We start from the raw sequence: 15,126 nt of genomic DNA, 5'->3' as shown, positions 1-15,126 counted from the left end.
AATTCTTAAAACGCTATTCAAAAATGAAGATTTGACAATATTGAAGACACGAAATAGCATGTTCATGATTATGAAAATAGATTAAATACTTTAAACTATTGGATAAAGAAAAGCAATTAAGAGGAAAAAAGACGTTCGATGAAGAATTTCCCAGTGCAGTATAATTAAATCAGACTGCATGACACATTGAACAACAAGTCTTGGAGGTTATTATATTTGCCTCAATGACACTATTCCAGAAATGATACTGACTTCAATAGATATCGATTACCGATAACATTTGAAGTTATGATTCATATCTAATTTCATCTTTAAATATATGCAGATTACATTACAATCAACTCATTCTTTTCTATCTTTAATTTTCTTGAAAACTCCATTTCTTCTTGGTTAACCTACAAAGGATAGTAACTTCAATCACATGCCCAAAAAATATTCAATCCAATGAAAATCAAAGGTCAACATTCCAATATCAACATCTTGAATTGATTCCAAGTTTCAGATTCAGCCGTGTAGTAGTAGACAGTAGTCTCATTCGTTTAGGAGTCTTTTATGATAAGAGAGATAGCAATCTTTGTAATCTCTATCTCTAGATAGATTTTTATCTTAAGCAGAAAAGTCGTATTAGAAGTCAGCTACTCAGTTTATTTAAACTATTGTAATATCCTTATTTAATAATCAGAATTGTCTTGCATTAACTCTTTTATTCTCTCCTCCTTCGATTTATTCTTCTTAGATTGTAACACAAAGACCCAAAACAGATAGCCCCCTTTGCTTATTTAGTATAAGATTTGAAGCATGATGATTAGAATTAATATCATATGCCCTAGTAAAGCTTGTGTATCAATTCAATCATTACACAAATCAACATATTGAATTGACTGAAAGACCCAAAACAGATAGTCCTCTGCTTATTAATATAATATTTGGGAGCATGAAGATTAGAAGAACTATCAAATGCCCTCGTAAAGCTTGTGTTAAAGCTCAATCATTACACAAAAGAACACATGATGGGTTGTTGATGTAGACAAACAGCAGAATATCAAGAAAATAAAATGACAATTCCAAGAAGATCTGCGATTAGGGAGTTTATTTGAATATTGGACTAATGGACAATTCCAAGGATCTTTCAATTAATGAGGAACAATTTCATAAAAACTTCAGCAGCTGTAATACATTCACTTATACAGCCCGACTAATCCTGATTAAAGCAACCATCCATAATCAATAGTACTGTTAATTCACTTTTCATTGATAATGCTCTCATGGCCATTAACATTCAAGAAAATGAGTATTGGTTTAGTCAATAACTTAATTACCAACTATTTACTGACATTCATGCACAAAACAAATTAGACTTACATGTTCCATGGATCTGATGCACCGTACTACCACACTTTGCAAGTTGGAGTTCCTCAAAAGTCGCTGCAACAATATTCCATCAGCTAGTAAACATTACCGTGCTAGGATCTATGAGTATATTGTTGAAAGAAAAAGAAATGACTACTAGAGTTAGAAAAACAGAGAGAAAACTTCTAACGTATGAAACCGTACACATTACTACTCTCTTTCTCTTTCAGATACAGACATTAATGCATACAAACACTTGTTAAATAGTGTTAGATATCAGAAAACAATGAGAAAGAAGAGTAAAGGAATTATATTGCATTTCACGTGTTTACACTCAAGGTCACTATTCCTTATATATTGCAATAGTCACTACATACTCATGACTAACAGAACATAAACAACCCTAACAAATCTTGACAGCTCACTAACAAACCTTTGGCTTTGCACACATCTCACGCAACCATTATTTGCTGACTCATATTATAACAAAGAGAGATTATATGGTTAATATAACTTAATACAATTATTTATTGTAAAAGCAGTCCCTAACACAAAGTTTCAATGTTACCAGCTTACTGAATGTTTACCAAACTGTAATTTTGTAAGAAGCTTTACACCTCCCATTAGTATAGGTGAAAGCCAAACACATAACATTTGTCAAACAGAGAGAAAACTAGCGGTATTCTTCACTTATCCAGAGAGAGAAAGAGAGAGAGATAGCATAACTTTATTAAATTACAAACTTACACAAGATTCTAGAACACAGTGCACATTTTGAAGTCTCAAACGTCTGCGCAAATAAAATTAGACAAAAGAAAAAAAAAATTGCAAGAGTCATGATATTGGAAATGAAAAAGAAATTGAACCAAAATTAGCATTTTATTTTGGTTGGAGAAGGGAGCAGTGGATAAAATAGGTAATCTAAAAAAATAGTTTGCATGAATGATACACAGGAAAACAAAGAGCGAACAAAATGTAGGATGAAACACACATATTAGTTAAATCAGGATGTGCTAAGGTAAAAAAGATTGTTCAACTCATAAACGTAATTTAATTGCATTCCCCCTTGCCAAAAGGAACATGAGCATGTACTCTACCCATATTCAGATGTTGCATTAGAGGTTACCTAACATAACACCCAAATTGCTGGCAATGGTAAGACAATTTCAAGTAATCTGAAGTTAAGTTACTCATATCGTCCGCATAACCAATATGTTGCAGTATACTCTCTGCAGCCACACACAAAAGAAAAGAGAAAGAGATAAGGGGAACAACAATCTTTTACAATATGGGTAAGATAATTCAAAGGGTAAAGGAGGAACCAAAAAATAGAAAAGTCTCAACTAAGTTAAAAAGAAAAAAAATACTTGCTCCATTTATGGTGATAAAGACAAGTAACAAAGACAAATTTGAAGGGGGGGGGGGGGAGCTCATGGATTAAGTTAGTTTCAAGAATATGTAATGAACTAAGTTGAGATGCACAACCTAATTATAAACTTTCCAACAGATTTTCTTAGCACTGTTATTAAGTTGATATGTATCAACATTGCCACTCATACCATGTTCAAGGCACACATATTCAAGCATCTCAACACTATAAACAAAATTCTTGCTCTTTATATGGCTATTTCATCACTTATCCCTTCTTTCTTAAGGTGACTAGCTGGCAAAGCAAACCGGTAAAATCTACCATCAAAAAGAAAATGTTTTACATGTAAGCTAACATGTATGTAAAGAGACTAGCAAGCGGAAGAAAAGCATATACAAATCCATATGAATTCACCAGAACCTTCAAAATCATGTAGATTACAGAAGCTAAGTATTGAATTACCTAATATTTGTATCTCGCCAAGGCATCCACTAAATGATGGGAGCAAAGCTACCTCTGCTGCTTCATCTAGGCAACTGTATTTCAGTTTAATAATGATAAAAAGGATAGATCATAAACAGAATTAAAAAATAGGCCACTAAATAATAAGAATTGGGTTGTTAATTAGAACAACATACTCCTGCACATGATATTCCCAGTAAATTTGCTGCCAATCAAGTGGTTGGACACGCTCCACGTGATCAGGCCAACGGGACTTAAACAATGCCTTCCATGCTGTATCGAAATTCCCATTTCTGTAAGAACCTACCATTATACAGTTATCTCACGGTTGTACTCTTATGTTCTGTATAAAGCAAAAAACAAGGGATGTAGAAATATTAAATCTAACATACCTTCCACGTTTTTTCCCTATTTTTAAGTCACCACTAGAAAGATCATAGTCATCATAGTTCTTAAATGGCCTGCTCAAAGAAAGTAAATACCTTTCGAGAGTAATTAAGCATGAAGAAGCGACTAAACAAAAGTTAAACAAGCATAGTCTTTGAAGAAAAAAGATTATTGCAACCTTAAGTAAAATCTTTCAAAATCATGCTCATTTCTTAGAATATTCAGGCAATAGATCTAGTAAAAAAATTCTCTGAAAGCTTTCCCTTCCTAAGTAAAAAATATCACATTTAGTTCACCCATAACCATTTCAAACTTCAGCTGGAGCCAAGGATAACCAGAATTGTTCAGCTAGAACAGTTATACATTTGAAAAACATAAATTTAACTAACATTTCACTTTGCAACTTCTGCAAGGCCAAAGGAGGTAGACATTCTACTAAAGAATTGAACAATTCAGGAGGAAGTTCATAGACATGCGGCAAAAGATCATCCCCTGCAAACAACCAGACCAGTGATTAACTTCAACAACTGGGAACTGGAAACATCAAATTAAAAGGGAAAAGACGTCATCACTCAGCAACTTGGCATTTCTCATATAATGTAAACAGTATGCACTACAAAAGGGAGAAAAAAAAGGGGAAATTTACCACGAAGAAAATCTCTTTTAACAGCGTCAATGCTCAGAGACACCAAAGAGGGAACATCCACCATCCTCCACTCTTTATACGTTAAAAACAAAAACAAAAGAAAACTACAGAAGTGGCCCGAGCAAGAAAGTTGAGTTGCTTTAACACACAAAACATTCAGTTCCGGAGCTCTGAGCGAATCAATCGCATCGTATGTTTCAAAGGGTGAAGAAATTTTGATAGGGTTCTCTTCTTGTATGTTTCGGACCTTTTTGTTTTCTGGTCAAACCCTGATTAATGATAGTCATTAGGCCCAATGTTTCATGCTGTAAGGCACCATATCGATCTGTGTGGATAGAAACTCAACAAAACATATATTGAATAAAGGGTAAATAACACATTTAGTCATTAAATTGTTATCGTGTTTCTAATTTAGTTTGATGAAATTATGGTTGATATATAATTTTTTAAAAAATTATATTGATTTAATTTAATATAAACATAAAATTAGTTAAATGATTTTGATAAAAGATATTCTGGAGGAATTATGCAAATATTCCAGGAGTCTAGTATCCAAAAAACACAAATTTACTTCTTGAAAAATGTTCATAATAATAATAATGTTGAATTGTTGGGAATTTACTAACCTTGGTGTTGCCAAGACAAGCTGCTCTGTAATATATTTTTAAAAAATATTAAATTAATTTAAAATTATATATTTTTAAGAAAATCACTCCCTTTCATCTTATTTTTCTCTTGGTTGGTGCATAACTGCTGTCTTCATTTATAATTTCATAAAAAAAAATGAAAGACAAAATAGGCCAGTCGAAAGCATCATCATCATAAGACTAACAACGGGTTGATTCACTAAACCTGCATCAAGAAAAGTATTTAACAGTGGAAAGCATGCTATAAACAAAGTCAGGTCAATATGCTCATACTATGAAATCGATCAGTACCGTAATGTACTTTCGAGGCTACCGAAAGAATCAATACAAGCTTTCCATTTTGTTGAAATTCAGTAAGCATGGCATCATGAGAGAGCTGACGAACCCAAAGGTTCCCCTCAAGTCCATTTCCTCTAGAGGTTACCTTTTTATCATCTATATTTCTTATTTGAAAAGGATTGAGTTTAGGATTGATGCAATTTAGCCAAGTGGCAGAAGCTTTGGGGAAGTTTTGGGATTCAAGTACTGAATCCCAATTATTTTAAAAGGCTTAACTTTAGTTATATCTTTAACCAGCATTTGCCTGAAAAGAGGCCAACTCTCTCTGCTTTTTCATTAGCAAGCAAACAACAAAACCCAGCCCACTGCATATCCGATAAAGAACAAACTGAAACAATAAGCAAAGAACACATTTTTTTTTTCTTTAATCGAATATCGCTGCTGAAAATTGGAGACAAGACAAAGAAGAAATTCAATGGCCGTTGCATCCCATCTGGCGAAACTGAACTTTGTTCCTCTAAACCGTCCTGGGTCTTTCTCTCAGCTTCCACGCAACAAATTTCTTCATATTCAAAGAAAAAAAGCCTCGGCATCGATCAGCTGGAGCTTGCTCGACAATGGCTCAAGGAAGCAAAGCAAACCCATTTCGATTCGAGGCATGGCTTCCTCTTCTGGTTCCGACCTGGAGGAGAGTGTTAAGAAGACCGTGGCTGATAACCCAGTTGTTGTTTACTCCAAGAGTTGGTGCCCGTGGGTGCAAATCTCATAATTCTCCAAATTTTCATGTTTTTTTTAAATACTAAAAGTATTTTTTGTGATTTGTTACACCAATTTTTAAGGTATTCTTCCGAGGTGAAATCTTTGTTCAAGAAACTTGGTGTGCAGCCTTCGGTTATTGAATTGGATGAATTGGGTTAGTGTTTTCTTCCAACTTTAATTGTTCATTATTGCCTAATGTTTTAGTCATTATTTGCCGTTTTAATTATTATGGTTCATATTGATTTTCCCCCTTATAGTTTAATTGGTGATGATAAACAGTCGTTTTGAGTTATTGCTGAATTTTTGCATATAGTTTGGATTGAAATATGTTGTCTTGATGGTGTTGATTCAATGAAAATGGTTGAATGATTGACTTGTTTCGAACCTTGTAATTGGTGCCGTCTTGCTTCTGCCTAGTGAACTCTTACTATTAGCAGAGAGCCGGAGACTCCATTTCTGATTTTTGGCCCTGTTTGAGTTGATTGTTTCGTAGCCTCTATCGTGATATCAAATACAATGAGGTCCCAATCTTTCAAGTTTAAAAAATATCAACTACAAAATTTTTGTATGCAAACAAGTAAGAAAATGGAGATTTGAGGGAGGTTAGTTCACCCTTTAGGTGAAGTAAAATTGAAATTTAAGGGCAACTTGTGGATATTCAGTAGCTTCTGAGCAAAAACCCTTCGAAATAGTGGCAGCCTAGGATCCATAGCATTTTTTGGCGTTTTATGATAACCTCGAAAAATTTAATCAATTGATCATTGTAATACTTGTTTAAGTTCTAGTACTTTGAAATCACAACAATTAAATCTGTCCCATGCTAATATAAATTACCATATATCACCAATCGCTATATGCTGTCTTCTAACTGGAAAAATGGTATGGTCAAGCAGGAAATAAGTTCAAAACATTTTCTTGTCAAGAGCATAAGAGAATCCGGGTTGTTTTTAATGCTATCTTTCTCCAAAATAGAAGTCGAGTATGGGATTTCATTTATAGATGCCGAGTATGAAATGTCATAACTCAAATTGGGCCTTGCAGTCTTTTCATCTTAATATTATTATCCTTGCATATATTAAAGAGTGTTATCTTTTTCAGGTGCCCAAGGATCTCAGCTGCAGGATGTACTGGGACAGCTTACTGGGCAACGTACCGTCCCTAATGTTTTTATTGGTAAGTTTTTTGTTTTTCCAGTATTAGCAATTACCTAAAAGATTTGGAAATAAAATGACAGCAAAATAGTCTGAATGGCTTAATGGTTCATTGCTTTTATCTTTGGTATTTTACTGTCTTTATGAATAATGACATATAACTCTGTGATATTTGATTTGTGTTTACAATCAGAAGATAAATTGACTATAATCTAACTAGAAAAGCAATATGAACAGTTGGTACCTAATTGCATTGGACTTGCAAGCTTTCTCGTTCAAATACTGGGAACTTGCATAAGAAGTGCAGAATTAATGTTCATCTTCTTCTCTTTTCCTTCATTTTTTTTCTTCGCCTTCCCCCTTAAACAAAAATGAAAAGAACATACTTTTAAGTTCTAACCTACACCTCTCCTTGTGAGGAGATGACTGCCTCTAGTTTTATGTTGATTTGGCGATTTTACTCGGAGAAGCATAATATCATATTATTGCTCCTTAGCTCTAATGGCAGTTCAAAGTTTTCAATGAATATGGCAGAGGTAAAAAACATGACACTTAGCTTACATGTTGATGGCGTATTTCATTTTTAAAAGTTATATACATATGAAAAGAACAGCCTTTTTATGATTGTGATGCTCAAATGAATATGATACTTACACCATACAACTATAACTTAAATTATAATTTGACAAATAGTGCAGTTCCTTTTATGCCTTATTTTGCCTTCTATCTGTTTTCTATTTTGTCTGCCTAAAATATTCTTACTTCTTAGTTATAATAATGATAACTAACACTCTAATTTCTATCTGCTTCGTGCAGGGGGTAAACATGTCGGTGGTTGTACAGGTATTAATGCATTTCCATCTCTTGAACAATTCTTTCATTAAGATGAGACTTACCTGCCTCTTTCACTAACCTCGAAATGGATTATTAACTGCTAAAACGAATCTGCATAATTGAGTTTCTCAAATAACACAACATTCTGGAAAACTATCCGGATTTTGTAATTCTTTCATCTTGTACTTCTCCATACATCGATTCATTGGGTTTTGACTGCTAGTAATTCCCTATCACTTGCAGAATCCAAGTGAGTACACTTTAATTGTTATTCTCTGTTTGTATTCGGATGCAGATACTTTCGAACTATACCAAAATGGAGAACTGGAATCTTTGCTGTCAGACGCTAATGCTAAAAGTAAGGAAAAATAGTTCATTTGGCTTGACATAACTTTGGATCCTATTGAAAGGCACTCCGGTTCTTGCCTCCGTAAACAGAAATGTTTCATTGGATTACATTTATTTATGTTTCTATATCTCTCCATTCCAATTGTATGTTGAAACCATGAAAGTACTGCATGTAAACCTTGTTTTGTAATATGAAACCTGTAGGATGTAGCAATTCATGAGCTTCTGGAAAAAGAAATGAATGTGATGATGATGTATTCTATTTTCTTTTCTTTTTTAAGAATATGTAGGGTTGCATTCTAATGGCTTTAGAAATTCAAATGAATGAAATATGTTCCAAAACTGCTTTCGAATGCTGGTCTACAAAAACAGGGGATTGATATATATGTATAACATTTTCACTCCAAAATTTCTGTGTTTGTTATAGCTATAGACGTGGATTCTCTACTCCACACCACAATAAAGCTCCTATATATCATTTCCGTCCTGTTACCACTCATGTGAGTCCCGAGATCCACTTGATCTCTACTATATTAGTCCGTAATCTCATTCATATAATATATTTATAGGTATCAATTAAATAAGTGTCTTTTGAATTATCATTACCGGATTGATATTATCCAACCATTACTATTTTAAAAAATAATAAGTCATTGTCACGATCTTTTAATTGATAAATTAAAATATAATTTTAACACGAGTTTAAAATAATTCGGAGATTAAAGTTGTTAATAATATTCAAATATAAACAACGATGTAGGACGAGTGAAGATGATGTAAGATGGATGAAAATGAGATGAGTGCAAGATCATATTCACTCATGTCCCATCACTAACGTTGGATTTAAGTTTTGTCAAGGGTTATGATCAAGTTTTCCGAGTTCATTGAAGAGATCGAGTTGATTGATTTACCTATGATCAGAAAGCAATTTACTTGGTTTCTTGATCTCGAATAGTTGGGTGTTGCTCTTTGCTAAAGTGATGTAGGCTTTGTCTAGCCTTGTATTGTTCTCTAAATCGATTGTTTTGTAAAGAGTTCCCGTTCCCAACATGTATATGGAATCTATGAACAGTTTAGCCATCACATCTGAATTTGTAGCTTCTCTCCACTTTTGTTTTTGTCTGAAACTTTTGAAATTCTCCTGCTTGATACATCTCAATCAAGCTAGAAACACAACATATTATGATGTCTCGATAAGCCTGTCAAGTCAGTTTCTAATTGGAACATATCTAGCTAGACAGGCTGCATTAAAAGGTCTGAGTTCCACTATCATTGTACCCAGAAAACTGTATTTACATTTGGAGTAACTCATCATGGAAGTAAAATTTTTGCCTGTTTTTTGTCCTTATCTCATTCCCCTGGATGTAGGATAAAAACGGGTGGGCTATTTGACAACTTGGCTTTTTCAATCTTGGTCCGTTTGTTCCCTAGTTTTTTCAATCCGACATTAATCATAAAACACTAGTTCTCGTTGTGTTTTCTCGTAAGCCGATCATATAATTTCCCGGATTATCGGTTTTTGATCTTTCGAACTCAACCGAGCTGGAGGCTCTCGTCGTGATCGCAGTCACCTTTCACTAGAATGTATGCTGAGAAATCAGTATAGGAAAGAGTTGCCTGTTAAGATCACACTAGTACAAGAATTGTTCAACTGGGAAGGCACATATGAGCAAATCCTGTAGTACTTTTCCCTGTAAGAAACATTTGAATTTAACTCCAAATCCATTCAATTATTAGAAAAAACAGGTCAAGCTGTAAAGGTATTGAATCATATACTAGATTCTATACAAACTCTTATTTCTCCCTTGTAAACTGCATGTTCTATGCTATGTCCATTGCTCGGTTTAGGTCCACGCCGCCGGAGTCTGTAGTGGACAAGATGAAGATTATTGGGGTCCGTTGTAAAGTGATTTTGGAAGCCGTCCCATGTGGTTATTTTTCACTTTCGTCAGCAGTTATGTCCAAATGATAAGGAACCAGAAACATGCAATTACCATGGTTATCAGTGATGTTTCAGATTACACAGGTTTGAAAAAACATGCAGATAAAACCAAGTAAAATGACAGATGTTAACTTAATGATCATTATTATTATTTTTGTGGGCTTGTATTTCTTGGACCTATTGATCCCTCGAGTTGCTCCTTTCAAACTCTCTTTTTTCCCCCTCAAAGGTAACTTTACTCTCTGCTAATTATGCAGCCATTGATAGGCTGCAATAAGTGCAGTAAATTGAGTTTCAGACTTGTCATTTCTCATTCAAGAAAACTGATTACTGGTGTTGGAGGCCAAAGGCATCCAAGTTGGATATTTTTTTTCTGGTGATGGAATCATGTGGATTTTGATTAAGCTCTGTGCCTTGTCATAAGCTTTGTTGTATGAGAATGCTTAATGTTATATGATTTTTTTCATGTATTTGAAGAATCATATGCAATACTTATATTCGAATGAAAATTTCTGATAGGAGATGAGCTTGGCATTTGGCAAAACGATGAGTTTTTAATTTTGGTCCCCATGGACGTGTAGTAGAACAGAAGAGCGTCTTTGAGCCTTTTTTTCTAAGGTTTCTGTGAAGTTAATACATTGGAACAGCTCATTAGGACAACACAAAGTATGCTTTACAGAACAGAAGTAACTGATGATTTAGGGCATATGCAAAGCTTTGAAGGCTCTCCTTTATCCATGTGCAAGGGCATCCCACATTTTTAAGCCTTACTTTATTTCAACAAGTTGGTCAATCTTAAAAATATATATATATTCAAGGGAATAGTGAGTGTATACCCCATCTTGGAGCCCGGCTATCCACAAAGAGAAACTAAGAAGAAAAACGAGAAGGTGATGGTGGATGGTGGTGGGTGTGGTGCGAGATAAGTTCCATGATGCCTTATGGTCAAGGGTCCTACACAACTTCCCCAACTCAAAACATTGAAATCAAGTGGGTACCCTTTGATTTTTTGATGCCTTATTTGTAGGTATATGACATGTATCAATTAGTTTGTGAAAAAATAAACTCATGGACAAGGACTCAAGTCGCAAATCTCCAAGAAAATATATTGTTGCAAGTGTATGAATTTTTCAGCTTCCTCAAGTTATAGTGCTGATGTATGAATTATTCAACCCTTATTCTTATAAGGCACACATCTTATAAGAAAATATTTCGGATTAAATCAAAAAAAATTATATTAATATTTAAACTTATAAAAAAACTATCGCAAAAATAAATATTTGAATTAGATATCATAATATTTTCTTTTATAAAATAAGTTATTCCACAACTATTTTGTTACATTCGTTCAAAAACAACTTTTAACCAATAATAACATGACATGTGATATGTTTTTTAATTACCTTATAATTTCTTTGAAAAAATATAAAATTAAAATCAATAAAAATTTTACAAACCTTGTTCTTACCATTTATTGTTATCCTTAATATTCTCATCCAACTCATCCCTTACTCGTATAAACTTAGTAATCTCAATGATTAAGGAATTATTGTTATTCGTTGAGATCTTAGGTTCGAACATCGTGTTTATAGAGATATAAACGTTCATTGTAAAATATTTAAAAATATTTATACATATACTACATTATATTATCTCAAATTTATTATTAAAAAAAACCTCATCCCCTACCTGCCGTTAGTTACCCCCATGAAGCATACGAAGGCGGCCACCAAAATCGTAAGGGTAACCACTAAAATAAAACATTAAACACAAAGTTTGACAAAAATATTACATATTTTAAGTGTATATATATATAATTTAATCGCTTATTTTATAATAAAACCTAGAATATTAGCAATTTAGATTAAGAAAGAATGAAAGAAAAGTGTCATGATCCTCCGAGTTTACAAAATGCCCAAAGAAAATCAAAAATTGAGCCACTGGAGAGGGCTGTGTCAGCCTCTTTTGGGAGTGTATATAGTACTTTTTACATAAAAAGATCAAAAGAAGAAAGGTAATTTCCAATCTGCTGATCAAATCATCTTTGATTTTCTTCTAGAAATTTAAAACTGTGAAATGCATCGTCTATGGCAAGCAACAGTCCTCTTCGTCTGCTGCTTAGTTTCCTTTTTCCAGACCATCCCAATATCTTTAGCAATCCTCATGGCGTCGGAGGAAACACCAGACAGCCCTCTCCTCGTGAACCCAATTGCATACACTCCACCATTATTGGACAAGAATTCACCTTCCTGTTCATCATAAATACCACAACATTACTTGTTTTGCATTTCCACAACTAAAACCAGAAACAAAGGACGGAGTCAGATACCAGTTCAAGAGTAGTGTGAACATTTTCTCACCTGCAGCCAAGAACGAACATTGCTGCGGTATCCGGTGGCCAGCACGACGCAATCGATGTCGAGCTTTTCGCCATTGACGAGCTCAACATGTTCATGTGAGAAACGCTTGATTCCAGGAACAACATTAATGTCACCTGATATGATCTTCTGCAATGTACCAATGTCCAGTACAGGCGTTTTCCCTTTAGTGTTCTTGAGTTCTAATGGACCCATGGATGGCCTTTTCAGTCCGTATTTATCAATGTTTCCGAATACCGACCACGCTAAAATCAACAGCAGCTTGTCAACGAGCCAAATGGGTAGCCATTTCAACATCAGATGAGCTAATTCGAACGTCGATTTCCCAAAAAATTCTCTTGGCAATACATGGACCTGTTGAAATGAAAATAGAAAACCTTAGGATCGTATCTCTCTTTAAGCAGTCAGTATATGGTATCGTATGTTTAATGTTTCGATGACTTACCGGGCTGCGAACCACCATTGAAGGCGAAGCATCGTGGTTGCAAAGATCAAGAGAGACTTCCATGCCTGAGTTGCCGCAGCCGACGACGAGCACTTTCTTGCTCTGGAATTTTTCCCCGGACTTGTAATCACAAGCATGGATAATTTCACCGCCAAAATCAGCCAATCCTTCAATATCAGGCACCACAGGCTCCGCATTTTCACCTGTAGCCACCACTAGCCAACGGCATATGTACTCAAACTCGGTCTTGTTCGAGCCACTCGTGACGACGGCCTTGACCCTCCAGAAACCACTGGTGTCGTCGTACCTAGCCGATTGCACGCACTCGTTGAACTTGGGGTTGATATCGAAATGCTTGGCGTACGACTCAAGGTACTCAATGAACTGCCTCTTCGTAGGGTACTCGGGGAAATCCTCAGGGAAAGGCATTTTGGGGAGTTGGCAGAATTGTTTTGGAAGATGAAGCTTTAGCCTATCGTAGGTGCGTTTTTGCCACAACGATGCGATGCATTCGGCTCTTTCGAGGACCACGAAGGGCACACCTTGTTCCCTAAGACAAGCGGCAGTGGCTAGCCCCGATGGTCCGGCACCGACTATGACTGGACCATTGACCAAAGTCCATTTATGTTGAAAGAAACCTTGGTCTTGATCGACAAGGCGAAACAAATTCTCCATTGCAATACAAAGTTATTGAGAAGAGAGAATTCAAATTAGTAGTTTGTTTGAAGGGAAGAAGGGATAGATCGAGTCCTTAAATAAGGGAGGGTGGCATGAAAACACCATGTGATAGCTCCCAAGGCTCAATTCCAAATCATTAGCCAATGCCAACCTTTTGTTAATTTATGCATTTTCTTAATACATCTTATATAATATATTATACTTTTGCTTTAAAATAATTGTTTAAGAATTACTATTTTTCAATAGGTTTATATAATATATATAAATTGATCATCGTCAAACCAAATGATAATCAAATAAATTTTCAAGTATAATATTATCTTAATTGAGTCTTATTTAAGAATTCATGAACCCATTAAATGACTTTAAAGGTTAAAGAAAGTGTTTTTTTTCCTTGAGATCCTAAGTTCGAATAACTATGTTTGTCGGGACTTATTAGATTATAGAACTTTTACAATAATAGTTAGTTTAGATATATTTTCAATTTTGAGAGATTATTTGATTACAATTTTTCTAAATAAAGACTTAATTGAGATAATATTTCACTTGAGTGTTTACTTAATTATAACCTAATTCGAGAGATCAATTTACTATATAAACTTTTACATTATATTTAAGGCTTAATATATAAAATAAACTTTTTGTAAGAATCTTAGTGGCCTTGGTGGTAAAGGAATCGTTGTTATCCCTTGAGGTCCTGAGTTCGAGCACCAGGAATGCCAAAGGTACGAGCGTTCTAGGTCAAAAGGTTGAGAATTATCTCTTGAACAAATACTACCTTTTACTTACCCTAGATTATTTTTCCAGTGATTATTTTCTCATTTTTTGTTGTTAATTTCATACATCTGTTTTACTCCTCCAACGAATCTTAAAAAGTATAAACCTAAAAGATTTACTTGAAGTTAACAAATATTGTTTCCTTTTGATTTAAATCTTATTTGATATATTAAGAAAAAATAAGTGTTGAATTATAGCACACCAAATTTATATTATAAAATCGTTTAATATATTATTAAAAGCATGTACCGAATAAAATACTTTCATTGAATTGATTTAGTATAGATTGTTAGATGAGTTGACTCCACCGATTGAACTAAAAGTTCTTTTTTTAATTAAAAAGTTCAATTTATCGTTGGAGGATTAAAATGTTTTTTAAGTTGATAAATTTAAAATCGAGATATAAAATTATTGATAAGAATAAATTTGATTCATCGATGGTGAACAATCTATCTCTTTTAATTTGAACGGAGAGTCGTAAATTGTATGAGAAGAGTCGTTAGTATACTTGTCAAGTGATCGAGAATTGAGAGTTTTATGAAGAAGAAGAAGAAGAAGAAGAAGACGAAGAAGAAAATCTCTTCTTACATATAGTTGAGGGGGACATATATTGGTTCTATGATGATGTTATATATAAGATTATTATGGTTATTCGTAAGTTGACATGCTTAATA

The 15,126-nt window shown here is 34.1% G+C and overlaps 3 protein-coding genes across 6 annotated transcripts in view; 1 reads left to right on the top strand and 2 right to left on the bottom strand.

Moving 5' to 3' along the window:
- Positions 1 to 15,126, bottom strand: part of LOC120167699 (NACHT, LRR and PYD domains-containing protein 5-like) — a 32,662-nt gene that overhangs the window by 2,736 nt on the left and 14,800 nt on the right. For 2 of the 3 annotated variants that reach the window (XM_039176635.1, XM_039176637.1), the window contains exons 1-9: positions 8,751 to 8,754; positions 4,215 to 4,461; positions 3,958 to 4,060; positions 3,574 to 3,642; positions 3,358 to 3,474; positions 3,182 to 3,255; positions 2,477 to 2,579; positions 2,098 to 2,140; positions 1,363 to 1,425 (exon numbers count right to left, since the gene is read on the bottom strand). In XM_039176635.1, coding sequence (XP_039032566.1) covers positions 1,363 to 1,425; positions 2,098 to 2,140; positions 2,477 to 2,579; positions 3,182 to 3,255; positions 3,358 to 3,474; positions 3,574 to 3,642; positions 3,958 to 4,060; positions 4,215 to 4,278 — 636 coding nt within the window. In that variant the 5' untranslated portion in view covers positions 4,279 to 4,461; positions 8,751 to 8,754. Of the gene's footprint in view, positions 1 to 1,362; positions 1,426 to 2,097; positions 2,141 to 2,476; positions 2,580 to 3,181; positions 3,256 to 3,357; positions 3,475 to 3,573; positions 3,643 to 3,957; positions 4,061 to 4,214; positions 4,462 to 8,750; positions 8,755 to 15,126 lie in introns of those variants that run through there. The other variant, XM_039176636.1, reaches the window with a different exon arrangement.
- Positions 361 to 8,481, top strand: LOC120167712 (monothiol glutaredoxin-S10-like). Of its 2 annotated transcripts, XM_039176647.1 has the most exons (7): positions 361 to 374; positions 4,218 to 4,223; positions 5,569 to 5,890; positions 5,980 to 6,053; positions 6,998 to 7,072; positions 7,867 to 7,893; positions 8,180 to 8,481. In XM_039176647.1, exons 3-7 carry the CDS (start codon positions 5,616 to 5,618, stop codon positions 8,254 to 8,256), a joined length of 528 nt encoding a protein of 175 aa, XP_039032578.1. In that variant the 5' UTR covers positions 361 to 374; positions 4,218 to 4,223; positions 5,569 to 5,615; the 3' UTR covers positions 8,257 to 8,481. The 2 variants fall into 2 exon arrangements, with proteins under 2 accessions (XP_039032578.1, XP_039032577.1); XM_039176646.1 differs by lacking the exons at positions 361 to 374; positions 4,218 to 4,223 and having other exon boundaries at positions 5,497 to 5,890.
- On the bottom strand, positions 12,192 to 13,677 carry LOC120167707 (probable indole-3-pyruvate monooxygenase YUCCA8). The gene is made up of 3 exons (XM_039176642.1): positions 12,998 to 13,677; positions 12,535 to 12,906; positions 12,192 to 12,423 (listed from the first exon to the last, which is right to left on the bottom strand). Exons 1-3 carry the CDS (start codon positions 13,670 to 13,672, stop codon positions 12,238 to 12,240), a joined length of 1,233 nt encoding a protein of 410 aa, XP_039032573.1. The 5' UTR covers positions 13,673 to 13,677; the 3' UTR covers positions 12,192 to 12,237.

This window comes from Hibiscus syriacus, unplaced genomic scaffold (assembly GCF_006381635.1).
Source record: "Hibiscus syriacus cultivar Baekdansim isolate YM2019G1 unplaced genomic scaffold, ASM638163v2 tig00111693_pilon, whole genome shotgun sequence".
NCBI lineage: Eukaryota > Viridiplantae > Streptophyta > Magnoliopsida > Malvales > Malvaceae > Hibiscus > Hibiscus syriacus.
The sequence above is the reverse complement of the archived record's forward strand: the minus strand, read 5'-3'. Positions and strand labels throughout refer to the sequence as shown.

Coding starts and splice junctions, on each gene's coding strand:
- LOC120167707 (XM_039176642.1), bottom strand. CDS start 13,672: ATGGAGAATTTGTTTCGCCTTGTCGATCAAGACCAAGGTTTCTTTCAA. Junction 12,907..12,997: donor CAATGGTGGTTCGCAGCCCG/GTAAGTCATCGA, acceptor TCATTTCAACAG/GTCCATGTATTGCCAAGAGA. Junction 12,424..12,534: donor ATGTTCGTTCTTGGCTGCAG/GTGAGAAAATGT, acceptor TATGATGAACAG/GAAGGTGAATTCTTGTCCAA.
- LOC120167712 (XM_039176647.1), top strand. CDS start 5,616: ATGGCCGTTGCATCCCATCTGGCGAAACTGAACTTTGTTCCTCTAAAC. Junction 5,891..5,979: donor TACTCCAAGAGTTGGTGCCC/GTGGGTGCAAAT, acceptor CCAATTTTTAAG/GTATTCTTCCGAGGTGAAAT. Junction 7,894..8,179: donor ACATGTCGGTGGTTGTACAG/GTATTAATGCAT, acceptor ATTCGGATGCAG/ATACTTTCGAACTATACCAA.